The sequence below is a fragment of the Trachemys scripta genome, chromosome 10 (assembly GCF_013100865.1).
Source record: "Trachemys scripta elegans isolate TJP31775 chromosome 10, CAS_Tse_1.0, whole genome shotgun sequence".
NCBI lineage: Eukaryota > Metazoa > Chordata > Testudines > Emydidae > Trachemys > Trachemys scripta.
The window spans coordinates 38,836,398-38,852,310 of record NC_048307.1 but is presented as its reverse complement, the minus strand read 5'-3'; the positions used below and the strand labels follow the sequence as shown (position 1 = coordinate 38,852,310).

Below are 15,913 nucleotides of genomic sequence, written 5' to 3'. Positions count from 1 at the left end.
TGGCGCAGCCCTCTGAGGACTGACAGCCCATGTGGCCAATGGTATGAGAAATTAATGATTTTATCCCCGCCCCATGATCTGTGAGCGAGGGGAGCACGGTCCAACTGAGAATGTCGGATGAGGAGAGGTCCCGTCTCCCGGAGAAGCCGCGGCCAATGGGCGCGGAAGGGGCGGTGCGGAGCGTGGATTGTTTATATCTTGGGAGGGGAAAAGTAGGTCAGAAGGAGAGCGAGGGTGGCCTACCTGGGGTTGTGGTAGCCGCTGCGGCGCAGGTAAGGGGAATGGGGATGCGGCTGCGGCCGGTCCGTGGACGGAGTGAGCCTGCAGCCTGTTCCGAGGCGGGGGGATCTGTGAAGGGTGGGAAGAATGCATTTGCGACCTGACCCCGGGCTCGGGAGGGGGATCTGTGCCGGGGGAGATAAGCCTGCGTCCGGTCCCTGGGTGGGGGGGAGGAGGGGAATCTGTGCAGGGAGAGTGAGCCAGCAGCCTGTTCTTGGGCGCGGGGGATCTGTGCTCTGTTAAGGGGCTGCTGTCTATGGGAGGAGGAATAAATCTTTGTGTGTGTTTACGGAAGGGGTGTGGATCTGTAGCCTGTGGGTGCTTTAAAACCTGCTCTGTGGGGTCAGTCTTTGTCCTGTTTGGGACGACGGGGAGACCCATACTGCTCGCTAGCCACCCCTATTGCCCTCCCCTGGCATAGACAGGGTAGATTCTAGTCTGGGCTCAGTCCCAGGTTCTCTGAACGCCTGCTGGGTTTGTATTGGGGTCAGTCGTGTTCTCTGGCCAGGCTGGGCTTCCTTGAGCATAAGGGAGTGGGGTGGTGTCTGGAACTGGTCTGGTTCTAGCTATCTCTAGCAGACAGGAGCCATGCCGGCCTCTGTGTCATCACTGAGGGATTGACATGCTGCCTTGGATACCATGGAGATGAGTCTGGTGTAAGAACCTCAGGAGTACAGAATTGCCATCTGTGATGCTGGCCTTTACCTGAGAGCTCTAGGCAAAGTCACTCTTAAAACCCAAAGGCTTGAGTGCCAATTGCACACTAGTAACACTAGCCTCACCCTTTTGTGCCCCAGGGATTCTGCAGTTAGAACCCTGGCCTGGACAAATGGCTGATTCTGCCAGCTGCAGCCCTGTGGCTACCTTGTTTGCATCCTGAGGGAACAGAGTCTGTGTAGCTAGGTAGAAGGGGTCGTTGTTATTGAACTGCTCTTTCTTCCTTATTGTCCCTGCACATTTGGACAACTTTCTCAGAGGTACTTTGCAGCCTGGCATCACTCTTTGCCCTCGTGATATGTTGAGTGTGACTTGAACATGGCTCTTGTAGTTGTGCAGGCTGCTGCTTTCTTTATTCCATGCTGACCTCGCAGCAGCATCATCACCTGCCCTCCTGACTATGAGCTCAGTTATTCTAATTCCTTCCTGACAGGGTAGCTCTGTCACTTACCTGCTGAGCAGATTGCAGGAGATAATTTGCTTGCTGCTCTGAGCAACCATCCTCATATTACATTGATCTTGGCATCCTTTGTTAACTGCCAATCAAGTGCCACATAGACCTGAAACTGGTACTGCTGGGCCTTGGCACATTGCATGCAATCAGCTAAAGCGTCATTCTAGACTTCCTCAGACCTCGTACTGCCCCAGATATCTGTGATCATGCGTGCCTGGCTTGCGATGATCCCACTGTCTTGGGTCAGTGTGAGAATGGACCTGCGGTGTGATGGGCCCTCAGCCATGGGACTCTTTCCTCCCTGAAATCTGCCTTAGTCCTTTGTGCGTGACTTTTAAAAATGTGTCTGAACCTTTCTTCCTCCCTCCTAGATGACTGAGTATAGCCACTCCTGAGTCTGTATTAACCTTTACCTCTCTTGTGATGTTTTCTGTTCTCTTCTGCTTCTGATGTGCCTCAAAATGTTTTATCTCTCTTTATGACTATGGCTTTTAATGCTTTATAGAGTGGCTTAAAATATATGAATTGCCTGGTATCTTTACAAATACTATTTTTAGTCTCTTCCACTGGAAGTAAAACTTTGCCCTTCCCTGTGGAGTATCACCCCACTCCAGTAACATTGTGTACCTCCTTGGGGTGTATTACCTCCACAATTCTCCCTCACCTATGGGCTAAATCCCTGCCTCTGGGTTATTGGCCCTCTAGCCTTACCCTAGTATCTTTCTTCTCCTTCTCACAGGCTCTGCTTTCAAACAGGTTTAACTTCTGATGTGTAATATCAGGCTAGCTTTTTTTGTGTCAAGTTAACACTTTACTCTCTTATCATCTTGGGCACCAATAATGGATCTTTTCCATTCTCCCCTAGAGATCTCTGATCTCATCTTCCTATGTAGTAGCAATGTTTAAACAACTTGGCATTCTGCTGATGCTTGACAAGTAACCTGGGTGCAGGTTTTCCATTAATCTATTTAGGGTCCAATCCTGTTCCCACATGAACCACTGGCAAAACTCCTTGACCTCAGCAGCTGCAGGTTTGGGCCTTTAATCTTTGCTTACTGACTGAGACGTGCTCTCCCTTCCCCATCACAGGTTAGATCCAATTGTAACTTATGGAAAGGAAGGAGAATGGTTCTCAAGTCTCAGCTGCTGAATAAAGACTAAGCTGATTCTTGGGGTTGTTTGTCAATAATTAGGCTTTGTCTGACTCATGTACTTCCTGCTACCTTCAGTCTCCCTGGGCTAGAAATAAATCACATTTGGATATGGACATTCTCTTCTTTCTCCCCTCCTTCAAAGGTACCTGATTGGGTGACTCAATCTGTACCTCTAGACCAACAATCTCCATTTCTATGTTCCTACCCCTCCCCGGGATATGTGTTCTTTTATGCCTCTTTCTAAGGTACTTTTCTTGCTGGGTCTGTTCTTCTGTAATGTTAGCTGGAGTGGGGGGAGAGACACCAAGAAACCCTCCTTCTTGCCCACCTTTGCTTTCCCTGTCTGTGAAATCCTGGGTAAGAGGAAGTCTAGCAAAGTTCGTGGAAGGCAATCAAATGCAGCCTCCTCAGCCCAAGGGAAGGAAGCCAGTTTCTGAGTTTAGTCCCCTCGTTCCATTTCAAGAACCCCATGCTCCAGAAAGCATTACTGGCTCAATTGTCCCAGCTGATCTCAGCTGCTGGATTAAAGCAAAGTGAGACTTGTGTAAAATATCCAGGACCCAACCCATGTCAAACTGCACCCAGAGTGCATTAAGGAGCCAGGCTGGCCTCTGAACCTTAGGGATATGTTCCATGCAAGAGATACTTGGAACCAAATAGTGCAGAATGTGTCTGCCAAAGTTTAGTTTATTGGTGCATTACAGTCATTCAACTGGTAATCAAGGTGTGGGCTCTGCGCTGAGATCTCATGGCTGAGGGGAAAAGTCTCAACCTCTGGCCAAGCGCAGATGAAAAGAAACTCCCAGCAGCAGCCGCCAAGTGTCCAGTAAGACTCATAGAATATAGCAATCTTGCGTGGCAGATAGTTCAAGTAATTATTGATAACGAGACTACCCTTTTGGTTAAGGGATAGATTTTTTTTTTATTATTATTATTATTATTATTTTCCCCGAGCACCAAAAATGTACTGGGCTGTTTCCTTTGACTTCTCCCACCCCATTTTATCACTGTTATTGGTCTTATCCCAATTGAGCTTCAGCCAGTTCTCTCATCTTTGGCCCCCAGTCTTGGTTGGACCCTGGTAAAGCAGAACTGCACCATCCAGGTCTGAAAAGTGGAGACTTTCTGTATGTTTCCCCTACAGCAGCACAGCTTCCTACATCAATGGAAGGGATTTTTCCATCAATGTAACTGATCCACTTCTCCACAGCTATGTTGATGGAAGAATTCTTCCATTGATCTAGCTGTATCTACACAGGGGGTTAAGTCAACCTAACAGACTGGTATTTACACTTAGAACTGATTTTCAGGAATAAAACATTGACCACTCTCTCCTCTCCCATTTAGAACTCTGGCCACAGATTCCAAATCTATATGAGCTGCTCCTAAATCAGGTGTGTGTGGAAAGAGTAGGAAGCTGGTATTATACCATAAGGGTTTCCACAGGGTCTCCTGGTGTAGGGCTGGTGTGTGATTCAGCACTTTCTTTCCTGCTTTAGGAATAGAATGAGGAATCAGTGTCTGTATTTCAGAAGGGGTGGGCTGGGAATAGACTCACAGAATCGGAGGACTGGAAGGGACTTTACAAGGTAATCTAGACCAGTCCCCTGCACTCATGTCAGGTCTGTTATCTAGACCAATAGTTTTCAGTTCCCTCACTGTCAGCAGTGCTCTGAACCAAATCTCTGGGCATCCCACAGGGAGGTAGAAATAGGTCATAGGGAAGAACAGAAAATCACATGAATCTCAGACGTGTGTGTTGCATAAAATGCTGGTAAATACCACTTATTTTTCTTTACTTCTTTCCTCTAACTCAAAACTGAGGTGTCTGTGGTAGTACAGTATATAGGCAGCACCCTGTCCACAGATCCGTTAAAGAGGCTAAGAGAAGGATCTTTCTCTCTCAGAATTGGTGTGGGAGAGTACAGTGAATGATAAAGTGGCAGGCTTAGGCCAGTGCCTTCTTATTTCATTAGCAAAAGATAGTTAAGAGCTACATAGGCCAGGGAGACCCCCCTCAACAGTGGGGCTATGTGGGGCAAGGAGCTCTCTAGCATATTTGCAGTAAAGGAACTTGGCATTTTCAGAATTAGAGGGATTTGCACATGAGTTTAAGGCAGTGGTTCTCAAACTTTTGTACTGGTGACCCCTTTCATATAGCAAGCCTCTGAGTGCGACCCCCCCATAAATTAAAAACACACTTTTATATATTTAACACCCCATTATAAATGCTGGAGGATACACAGGGTTTGGGGTGGAGGCTGACAGCTGGCGACCCCCCATGTAATAACCTCACAACCCCCTGAGGGGTCCCGACCCCCAGTTTGAGAACCCTTGGTTTAAGGGATGTTTGGAAGATGTGTGGAACCCTAATGGAAAGCTCTGAGGAGGAGGGAGGTGTTTTTTTGTGTGTGACATACTAAAAGGAGATTCTAGGGGGAAAAGGAGGGGATTGAGCAGCAAGAATTGGCTCTTCTGTTTCCTTATGTGAGTTTTTGCTGTAATGGCTAGAAACTTGTTCTGGTCTCTCTGGGGAAAATAGAACCTCCCCAAACCTGGTCTCGGAGATGCAGCTGGCTAGGATTCAGAAACGCGCAAGAAGTTTTGTTCTTGAGGCAAGTCAGGACAAGCTGATGAAAAGATCATAGACCAACTTCTTGCTGTGCAGGGACAATCTTCTCCTCTTCCCATTATAGTCAATTAGTCAAAGATGAGCAGACAGGCGCACGCAGATCAACTTGTGTAGTGACTGTAGATCCAGGAGGCAATGCCATAGACAGCTATGATTGGGAGAGTTTAGCATCAGAACTTGACTATGCACAGTGTAGTTACCGGACCCACAGGAGCCTGCATATGGCAATTATTGTTGATCTTCATCTCTTTTCAGGACAAAGGTGAGAGTGTTGGCTGGTTCGTGCAGTAGCAGTTCTCCCTTGTATGCCAGTGCAGCATGGCACCACCTACCCTTTGTTCTTCTAGGAGTATTTCTGGTAACCCAGATCAAAATGAAGTAGATCCTGGTATTTCTTTCAGCCAATTTGGGCTGGGAGCTCTGCAGAGGTGGTGAGCTTGGCTCCTGAGGGTAGGTTTATGCTTGTATTGTTCAGCAGCAACCCCTGCTGGCCAACAGGTATAGCATTGACCATGGTATGAAAGGTGTGTGTCTTACTAGTCTAGCCAGAGAGTAGTTTGTGCGGCATGGTTCCATAACGTCATGGTGAAGGTCCAGGTTTGACCTGACCTGGGCGATCCCAAACCTATTCACAAGGTGGCCAGGAGAGGGGGTTGGAGCCTGATGACAGCTGTAAGGAGTTGGGGAAACCTATCACTGGAAGGAGGTGGTGCCCAAATAGATCCTTTCCAGTTGACTGTGCTGCTCTGGGTAATCTTATTTTCTTCCCTTCCCATTTTGCAGATTATCTGTCTCAAAACACCATGGCACGACGCACACGCAACAGCAGGGCCTGGCACTTTGTCCTGAGTGGGGTACGCCGGGATGCAGATGCACGGGCGGTAGCTTTGGCCTCTGGAGCCCATGGCTGGGGCTATGACTCTGATGGGCAGGTAGATTGGAATATTAAGGCTTCTAAAGTTAAAACATGCTTTAGAAGAGGATATTTTTAAACGCCCATTAAGGAAACCTTTCCTCCTCCCAGGATGCAGGTGACTAGTGGCTTGAGGGCTAGGTGCCCAGTGTGGCAATAGCATGCACAATGGGCCATATTTGGACAAGAGGCCAGTAGCCTAAGCTTATAGGGCATCTAAGCTGATGCAAATTACTTTCTTCCCCTGGTGTATGTTATGAGAACTTGGACTCTCACCCAATTACCAGCCTGTCACTTACAAGTCCCCTTGACACACCACCTCTGAATTTGGCTCACTTGGTATAAATTGATGTAGAAGAGCTGGAAGGTGGGAATGAAGCAGGAAAAGAAATAGAACCATGTAAGAAGGGATAAATTAAAATAGCTACTGACCTCCTTCAGCTTGCTTCCCCAAACTCCTAGTTATACAGCAGGGTCTCAAACTCAAATGACCACGAGGGCCACATGAGGACTAGTACATTGGCCTGAGGGTCGCATTACTGACACTTCCCCTCCGTTGCCCTCGGCCCTGCCCCCACTCCACCCCTTCCATGAGGCCCCACCCCTGCCCCACCTCTTCCCTGCCCCCATTCCAACCCCTTCCCCAAAATCCCCATCCCAACTCTGCCCCCTCCCTGCCCCCAGGGGGTGCAGGAGGGATGTGGGGTGTGGTGGGGGCTCAGGGCAGGGAGTTGGGGTCAGGGGTGCAGGGTGCAGCAGGGGGCTCAGGGCAGTGGGTTGGGCGCAGGAGGGGTGCGGGGGGTCGGGGTGCAGGAGGGGTATGGCACATTTCTGCCCTTTATTCCCCCCCCCCATTTTTATAATATATGGAGATATACCTATCTCATAGAGCTGGACAGGACCCTGAAAGGTCATCAAGTCCAGCCCCCTGCCTTCACTAGCAGGACTAAGTACTGATTTTTGCCCCAGATCCCTAAGTGGCCCCCTCAAGGATTGAGCTCACAACCCTGGGTTTAGCAGCCCAATGCTCAAACCACTGAGCTATCCCTCCCCCCTTTTAATGAAAGTATCTTAAGTGTGAGGCCTTCCAATCACCTGTTCCCTAGGACAGGCGCCAACATGAAGTGTTGCCCTCTCTTCCACATGAGGAGCAGCAGCAGTTACTGCTTGAAGCCACCATTCCCTCACTCCTGAAATGCACTCTACATTTTTCTCCTTGCTTGCTGTATTACTGTTGGTAGCATCCTAGGCCCTTTTTCCACGTCAGTCCCTCAGCTGCCCAACCTCACTCTCCCTTTGTAAAATCAAGACCTGGAATGCAGTGTGCTTGTTGTCAGCCTCCTTCACTTTGCTTAAACTTTGCATCCTTCCCCATCCACTCATCTGTGTGGGCTCTTTTGGGCATGTACCTTCAGGGACCTTTGGGTATTACTGCAATACAAGGAGTGTCAAGCCATGGCTTTGTAAAGCACTGCTGGAGCTATGGGATGGCCCTCAAATTTTAGCTTTCTGATGGTCTCCCTCTGCTTTTCCATGGCAGCACAGTGACTCTGACTCTGAGCCAGAGTTTCCTTCCCTCTCGCCCTCCATCCCCAGCGCCATCCCTGTGACAGGAGAGTCCTACTGCAACTGTGAGAACCAGAATGAGACTCCCTACTGCTCCAGTCTGCACACTGTCCATCGCGTCAAGGACTGCCAGTGCGGTGAAGAGGATGAGTGTAAGGAAGCAGCTCTTAAGCTGCTCTTGCTATTCCTCTGGTGTTTGAACTGTGCTGCTTTCTCTTTGCCTGTATGTTTCAGGTTCCCCTCGTGTTATGCAGATGATGGTGCCTCTTGCTCATCTTTAGAGGAGTGGGGGGAGGGGGATCACCACTGCATTCTTAGTGGGGAAAATATAATCTGTGCTATTCCTGCATGGGGTGCTATTTTGTTCTTATGACATACCCCGAAGGGAAACTGGGAAGATACAGGATTTAATATACTGGTTATGATTCACAAGCTAAACTCTAAAGATGTTAATGCACCAGATCTCACCTGTGGGGGCCTGGTTTCAAATCCAGCTTAGGACACAAGTGAAACTGAACTTCATGTTTACATCCCAGGGCATGTCTACACTCCCCTGCCATGAACTTCTGGGGTGTGAATAGCAATGCACACCAAAGTGCTGTAACTCCCCTATGTGGATGCTACAGGTACAAACGAAATGGTTCCTACTTCACATTAATGTAATCCAGTGCACATTGCTGTTCATACACCTGTAGTCTGAACTGTGGGGCAGTGTACATGTAATGAGGATCAAACTCAGCTCAATTCAGTACAATTAGCAAACTGGTCAGGTAGTAAGGAGTATTGAAGATCAGGCTTATTGTGCATTAGGAGAGCTAGATAAAATCTGGGCCTGGCCAGATGGTGGGGGTGCTCATAAATGAGGAATGAGAAGACAGCACACTGCTTGTCCTCTGGCTGTAATTTCATGAGCCTAAGGGGAATAAAAATGGAATTCTCCAAAACTCAAGGATGCTCTAGAAGCGTCTTAAGTTCTCATTTTCCCAGATTAGACATCATCTGGGTTGTTTCCTGCTTGTCTTTCAGATTGACATTGCTGTTTGTAATAAACACTGAAGGCAACATTACTCTGTCTCCTACATGGCCTGGATTCCATCCCAACCTCACATGCTAACTGACAGCAATTATGTATGCGACAGTGTTAGGTAACTGCAGTTGTAGGACAAGTTGCTTTCATATCTGAGCTCTGGTGTTACTCCCAAACAAGAACCATTGTTTGTTGATGGTGACAGACGTGGTTAAGGATGGACCACGCTAGCATGACATCCCCAGTCAGAATACAGCAAGAAGGTCTTGGACTTTGACAAGCTGACTATTCAACTAACTCAGTTTGGTATTTAAAAAATCTTAAGGCTGTTAAACTGTTCTGTTTCTGGGTTGGTGCGATCTCGTATAGCCCCACCTCCTAAATATGTTGTCTTCTTCTGAACAGACTTTGAGTGGGTGTGGGATGACATGAACAAATCGACTGCAACCCTCCTGACCTGTGACAACCGCAAGGTGAACTTCCACATGGAGTACAGCTGTGGCACTGCTGCTATCCGTGGAAACAAGGAGCTGGCAGAGGGGCAGCACTTCTGGGAGATCAAGATGACCTCGCCAGTCTATGGCACTGACATGGTATGTTGAGACAAGCTGTTTAGGAACAAGTAGGTGCACAGAGATAGACGAGCTTTTAACAGAACAGTACTTGATAGCATTCCTCATCAATAGCTCTCAAAGTACTTCACGAAAATTGGAATCCTCCTCAGCTACCAGACAGGGAAACTAACCGTTTAATGCCTGAAGGGACCATTCGATCATCTGCTCTGACCTGTGTGGCACAGGCCATTAAATTTCACCACAATACCCCTATATTGAGCCCAAGAACTTAACTTCTCTGCTTCAGTCTAATTGAAGTGACTTACTTGAGATCTCAGAGTCAGTGGAGGTCATGTATAGGACCCACATCTCCTGGCTCTCTTTCATGCCTTTTGTTACATTATTATTTGTAGGTCACCAGTGGTTGTCTCAACATGACAAAATAGAGAGATGGGCCCTGCCACACAGTGCTTGAAGTGACAGAATGCAGAGAAATGCCAGATTCCTGTCCAGTCAGAGATGCATCTTTTTCTGACTAGTTCCTAATGTGTGGTGAACGCTGGAACAGCACTGGAGTGTGTAGATAAAGAAGTTACTACAGTAACTCCTCACTTAATGTAGTTATGTTCTTGAAAAATACAACTTTAAGTGAAACGATGTTAAATGAATCTAATTTTCCCATAAGATTTAATGTAAATGCGGGGGGTTAGGTTCCAAGGAAATTTTTTTGGGGTAGACAAAAGGCATTGTATACTGTACAGTGATGTATTGTACTGTGGTTGGGAAGTGCCCCTGGCTTACCTCACACAAACACAGCCTGCTGCAGGCAAGGACGCTAGGAAGCACCTTCACAGCAGCAGCAGCTTTCCCGGAGAAGAACAGACGCCGACTTTGCCGGGGGATGCTGCAGGCCCGCCTCTTCCCGTCCCCGCTTCACTCCAGGCCCACCTCTTCCCACTCCACGTCCTTTCTGGAGCACACAACATCTCTGCTCCTTCCTCCTTACCCCCTCCCCCCCACCCACCCCCGAAAGACCTAAGTGCCACCAAATGGCTGTTTGGCAGTGCTTAGGACTTTCTGGGAGGGATGGGACGGAGCAGAGACGCAGCGCTTCCCTGCTCCTCCCACTCTCCTAAGCGCGAAGCACTGGGAGGCTTTCTGGGAGGGAAAGGGAGGAGTGGAGACGTGGCGCTTCCCCGCTCCTCCCCTTCCCTCCCAGCTGTTTGGCGGTGGGGGAAGCACTGGGAGGGAGGGGGAGGAGGCGGAGAAGAGGAACTTGGACAATGCTTCCTTGTAAAGTCGCTGCTCTTGAGCAGAATCTTGCAAGCAGTGGACAGAGCAGGCAGCCAAACGATATTATAAGGGAGCATTGCACAACTTTAAAAGAGCATGTTAGCTAATTGAGCAGCGATGTAACTTTGAAACACCGTTAAGCGGGAGGACGTTAAGTGAGGAGTTACTGTATTTAGCTAACAATCACCATTTTCCACTCCCCCTTTGGAGTTGTAATGCTGGCTTTTGATGTGACAGTCTCCTGGTTTACTATTTTTGCCTGAGTGAGGCAGGCAAACTCCTAGAACGCAGTAACTTGCCCAGAGAGTCTGATGAAGCCTACTGGGACATGCTAATAAAAGTAGCAGAGGGAGAGACCCAAAGGTGCAACTCCTTGTGATGTTCACCTCTGGTGTTGTCTGGACCAGTGATCTGCTAGGTCATTCCAATCCCTGATTCTGGGAGCCAGCCTTACCCTGCTCTGCTGTGAGAACCCCCACTCCTGGGCTGTTCACGCACAGCCTCTGGCATGTAAGCCGCTCCCAGCTACTTACAACTGAATGACACTAGCCAATATCTCCGGTCCCAGACACAACCTTAGGAACCTCCGTCTTGCAGTGTCCAGTTATGCCCGCTGGACGCTGCAAGCTTATATGAGTTTGGTCAGTTTAACAAAAAATTGATATGCACCAGGCTTGTTATCCAAAGGGGAATCTCTGACATGCTTCAAACCAAACGCACTGCTTCAGTAGAATAAACAAACAGATTTATTAACTATAAGGATAGATTTAAGTGATTATAAGTCAGAACAAGAAGTCAGATTTGGTCAAATGAAATAAAAGCAAAACACATTCTAAGCTGATCTTAACACTTTCAATGCCCTTACAAACTTAGATGCTTCTCACCACAGACTGGCTGGTTGCTCTTCAGCCAGGCTCTCCCCTTTGATCATCGCTTCAGTTGCTTAGTGTGGTGTCCGTACATGTAGTTGTACAAAAGAGAGGAAGAGCATGGCAAATGTGTCTCCCTTTTTATCATGTCCTTTCTTCCCTCTCAGCTTTTCCCCCTTCAGAGTCAGGTGAGCATTACCTCATCGCAGTCCCAGACTGACCAAAGGAAGGTGGTGACTCACTCAAGAGACTAACAGATTCTTTTGTTGCTGCCTAGGCCAGCGTCCTTTGTTCCTGTGAGGCTGGGCTGGGTTTGTCCCATACCTGCCCTGATGAGGTGTGAACTGCCTCTCTGCTATTGAATAGTTTTTATCTGGGCTTATTTTAAGCCATGAGGATACATTTTCAGCCTCGTGCCTCCATACATGAAATTATAATCTATAACATTACTATAACAGCAATGCTCAGTGCATCATGAGCCTGCCGAAGACACCCAACATGACAAACTTTGCATTGGATACCACACAATCATTTTATAAAGATGAACATGGGGGTGTAGGATGTTTCCCCGAGATAGAGCATCACACTCCTGTATTGTGTCTCGTTGCTATGTTGTGCTTAATGCCCTGAGTGGTTCTATGGCAGAAACAAAGAACTTGTTTTCTTCTTTGGCATGGGCTACTTCCATCCAGATGGTGGGAATTGGGACTTCAGATGTGAATCTCGATAAGTACCGCCACACATTCTGTAGTCTGCTGGGCAAGGATGAAGACAGCTGGGGACTCTCATACACAGGTAATGCAGGGTATGGAGGGGGACTGCTGCCTTTAGAGTTCATGGGGAAGGCTCATGGATATGAAGAAACCTAATCCTAGCAATTGTGGAAGTGCTCTGAGGGATGGGAATAAGACTGAAATGGTCACCTGGACTGTGAATCTGCTCTGATATCCCTAATGGACTTGGACTGAAACTGCTGCCCACAGCCAGCCTTTCATTTGGGCAGAGGAGAGAATCCATGCATATTGTCAGTGTTGCTGTTTTCCCATCAGGATTGCCTCTGTCATTTAAAGTCTCTTTTTTGTATACAGTGAAGTAACTCCCTTAACTGGATACATAGACTGACCTAGAGGCTGAACTTTGTCCATGCCCCACCTCCCCTGTAGATAACAGCATAAACTCCCCCCCGCCGCCACTGTGCCTCAACCTAAAAAAGGAGTGAAGGAATTCCAATCTGTTCTGTATTTGCTCCACAGCTGAGGCTGCTAATGAGGCTCTCATTAGCTCTCATCCCCCCCCCCCCCCCGCCTTGGTGAGCACTCCTAGCTCATTTCACTTAGGCTGTCGCACCACAGAGAGGCAATAACTTTCAGACTTTAACACGTTTGGCCTATACTTGCAAGAGTACATTCCACCATTGGCTGTCTCCTGAGGTGCCAAAGACACTTCACATGCTCTGGGATTGAGGGCAGCAAATGGTGGTCACAGGGAAATCCAGGTTTTTTTTAATTAAATGGCTGACTCCTTCAGTTTATACAAACTAGGAAGAGATTGTGGAAGATGGGATCGATCTAAAGAGTATAGGATTGCTTCTTAATCTGCTGTCTGTCTGTCTAAGGATTACTCCACCACAGGGGAGATAAAATTAACTTCTCCTCAAGGTTTGGCCAAGGCTCCATCATTGGGGTTCATTTGGACACGTGGCATGGGACTCTCACTTTCTTCAAAAACAGGAAATGCATAGGTAAGAGTTGGGACAAGGTGGCCTTCATCCAGCCAAACCCACCCTTGAGCACAGTGGTTCTCAAACTTTTGTACTGGTGACCCCTTTCACATAGCAAGCCTCTGAGTGAGACACCCCTTATAAACTATAAGCACTTTTAAAATATATTTAACACCATTATAAATGCTGGAGGCAAAGCGGGGTTTGGGGTGGAGGCTCACAGCTTGCGACCCCCCCCCATGTAATAACCTTGCAACCCCCTGAGGGGTCCTGACCCCTAGTTTGAGAACCCCTGCTTAAGCACAACAAAGTGAGGAGACAAAACATGCAGGGAGGGAGGGGTGTATGAATTATGGGACATTGACCCTTTGGGTGGGTCTTCAGATTGTTGCTGCCTCTTGGAAGTCTCAGTGCCATCTGACTGTTTGGAGATGGGGATAGTTAGCGGACTTCCTTAAATAGCAAACTATAGGAAGATTAAGTGCATAAAGCAGAGTGTCTAAAACACCTATTCACTCCTTCAACAGGCCTGACTTCAAAAATCTCCTGCTTTCCAGCTCTCTATCCAGAAGTTTGTAGACCCCACATTTAGGTGGGAGAAGGGATGACAGTTCAGATCACAAGGCATCCTAGGAACTGTATCCCTGCATTATAGGCAATTACCTAATTGTGCCCTTGCCTATGACTAACACCAGCCTTCTTGATTGTATTTCCTCCCAGGAGTTGCAGCTACCAAACTGCAGAACAAGAAATTCTACCCCATGGTGTGCTCCACTGCAGCCAAAAGCAGCATGAAGGTGATCCGCTCATGCACCAGCTACACGTCCCTCCAGTACCTCTGCTGTTATCGCCTCCGCCAGCTGTTGCCCAACTATGTGGATACGCTGGAAGTGCTGCCATTGCCTCCAGGACTTAAGCAAGTTCTACACAACAAACTAGGCTGGGTGCTGAGTATGAACTGTAGCACACTGAAGCCTTCCACCTCTTCTTCCTCCTTGTCGGGAAGTGACTCAGATAGCTCCTGTGGGTCGGATGCAGAGGCATGCCAAAGGAAGAGGTGCAGGAGGACATAAGTTATTTTCAAACAAACTGCCTTGGGGGGTGGTTTCCTTCATTATTTCTGAGGGTGATCCAGGCCAGACACCTGTTTGTGGGGACACCAACTTCTAATCAAGTTTGCAAAGACTTCTACCCTCTTGAAATCTTTTAAGCTACAAGCATCAGCCACTTGCATTGAATACCTATCCCAACTGAGGAGAGTGACTTCTTTGAAATAGGCAGCCTAGATAACCTGCAGCAAAATTTCCTAGCTTCATCTCCTACTCACTGCCACCATCACTAGCTGATCTCTAGGGCGTAAACTGTTCCAGCAGAGATGCAAGCTTTCAAACTGGCTTCCTGGCTTCAAAATGTGCATCTCTTCTAGCAGGCTTTATGATCAAATAAATGACTTGACTCCTATCAAAAGACAAAATCAGTTACCACTCCACCTCTCTCCTAACTGTTGTGTTGGTTTGGCACCTGCAATGAAGGCATCAGGTCACTGGGACGTGATCTAGAACAGCAGTGTTTAGAGAAGGGCTCTTAAAATTGCATCTATATGCTTTACTGTTGGCATTGTTGTGAATAAGCAGTTACTTGCTAGAGTTGATCTGTAAATGATCTCATTTGAGTCCTGTGACTTCTTTAATTGCTTTGCATGTTGGCTATTGCTGCTTTTCCTGTATCAGACTATTTAAATGGTAATAAAAATACTGTTTAACTGCCTGTGAAGGTATGAGCTAAAGTGTGGCTCTCAAGAATATAGTGTCAAAGCAGCAATGCAGGAAAGCAGGAGATTAGTATCTTCCAAGTCTTCTTGTTATTCCTAATGACCCATTCAGGCTGATTGCATACTGTCTGGTGAATGTTCCCCAAGTACACACACTGTTGTGATAGTCAATATTCCTATGTAACAAACTTCAGATATGGAAATGATACATGCATACAAATTGGATAATCAGCAAATCATAACCTTTACACTGATACCTTACATGACCCATCTTGCATAAAATACCTTAATTATGCCATATTCATATTATATCTACTTTTATGAAGAATATGGGGTGTAGTGTCACACAGACATGTTGGGGGGCAGATTATCCCACAGGTGCCTTGTGGAGTTCTTCTTCCTCTGAAGCATCTAGTACTGGCCACTGTCAGACAGGATACTGGATTAGATGGAGCTCAGGGCTGATACACTATGGCAGTTACATGGTTAAATAGGTGCACCTTTTATGTAAGGAGAGGATAAAGGTGGGATTTGACTTGCTGCCTCCTTTTGTTAATCAAATTAATACCTAAGACTCTGGTTTTATTGCCCCAAAGAATGGATGAATAATGCAGGGCTCCTAGTAAGTCAGACAGTGGGATCCACACAGCTCTCACTTGATCTATTACTGTGACAGGCCTGGTGCCAGGCACCTGATTTGAAACTCAACACAGCTTTATCAGTAGTTATTTTGCATAATGTTCATACAAGACTTGCATGCTGACTGTAGCAGGACAGAAAGTCTATTATTCTGCTGGGTGTCAAAGAAATACTCCTGGATTAGGGACTGACAAGGGCCTGGATCCTTTGGCAGAAAATAATCCATCCGTGGCCTGAAACTGCTCCCACTGACCTTCAGTCAGGGAAGAACCTATTTCCCAGCTCAGAAGTGACCCTGAGCTATAAGACTTTAAACATCACTGAG

General features: G+C 47.3%; 1 protein-coding gene across 5 annotated transcripts; it reads left to right on the top strand.

Annotated features, from left to right (window-relative positions):
• Window positions 1-84: 84 nt before the first annotated feature.
• On the top strand, window positions 85-14,945 carry SPSB3 (splA/ryanodine receptor domain and SOCS box containing 3). Of its 5 annotated transcripts, XM_034782961.1 has the most exons (8): window positions 122-272; window positions 5,492-5,498; window positions 6,020-6,168; window positions 7,690-7,867; window positions 9,148-9,335; window positions 12,151-12,253; window positions 13,074-13,199; window positions 13,899-14,945. In XM_034782961.1, the coding sequence occupies exons 1-8, from the start codon at window positions 156-158 to the stop codon at window positions 14,249-14,251; spliced, it is 1,221 nt and encodes a 406-aa protein (XP_034638852.1). In that variant the 5' UTR covers window positions 122-155; the 3' UTR covers window positions 14,252-14,945. The 5 variants fall into 5 exon arrangements, with proteins under 5 accessions (XP_034638854.1, XP_034638853.1, XP_034638852.1 ...); XM_034782962.1 differs by lacking the exon at window positions 13,074-13,199 and having other exon boundaries at window positions 120-272; XM_034782966.1 differs by lacking the exon at window positions 5,492-5,498 and having other exon boundaries at window positions 149-272.
• The last annotated feature ends 968 nt before the right edge of the window (window positions 14,946-15,913 follow it).

Bases quoted from the DNA above. Each gene is read 5' to 3' on its own strand.
- SPSB3 (XM_034782961.1), top strand. From the start codon at position 156: ATGGGCGCGGAAGGGGCGGTGCGGAGCGTGGATTGTTTATATCTTGGG. The intron at 7,868-9,147 runs GTAAGGAAGCAG...TCTTCTGAACAG, and splicing joins GTGCGGTGAAGAGGATGAGT to ACTTTGAGTGGGTGTGGGAT. The intron at 13,200-13,898 runs GTAAGAGTTGGG...ATTTCCTCCCAG, and splicing joins CAAAAACAGGAAATGCATAG to GAGTTGCAGCTACCAAACTG.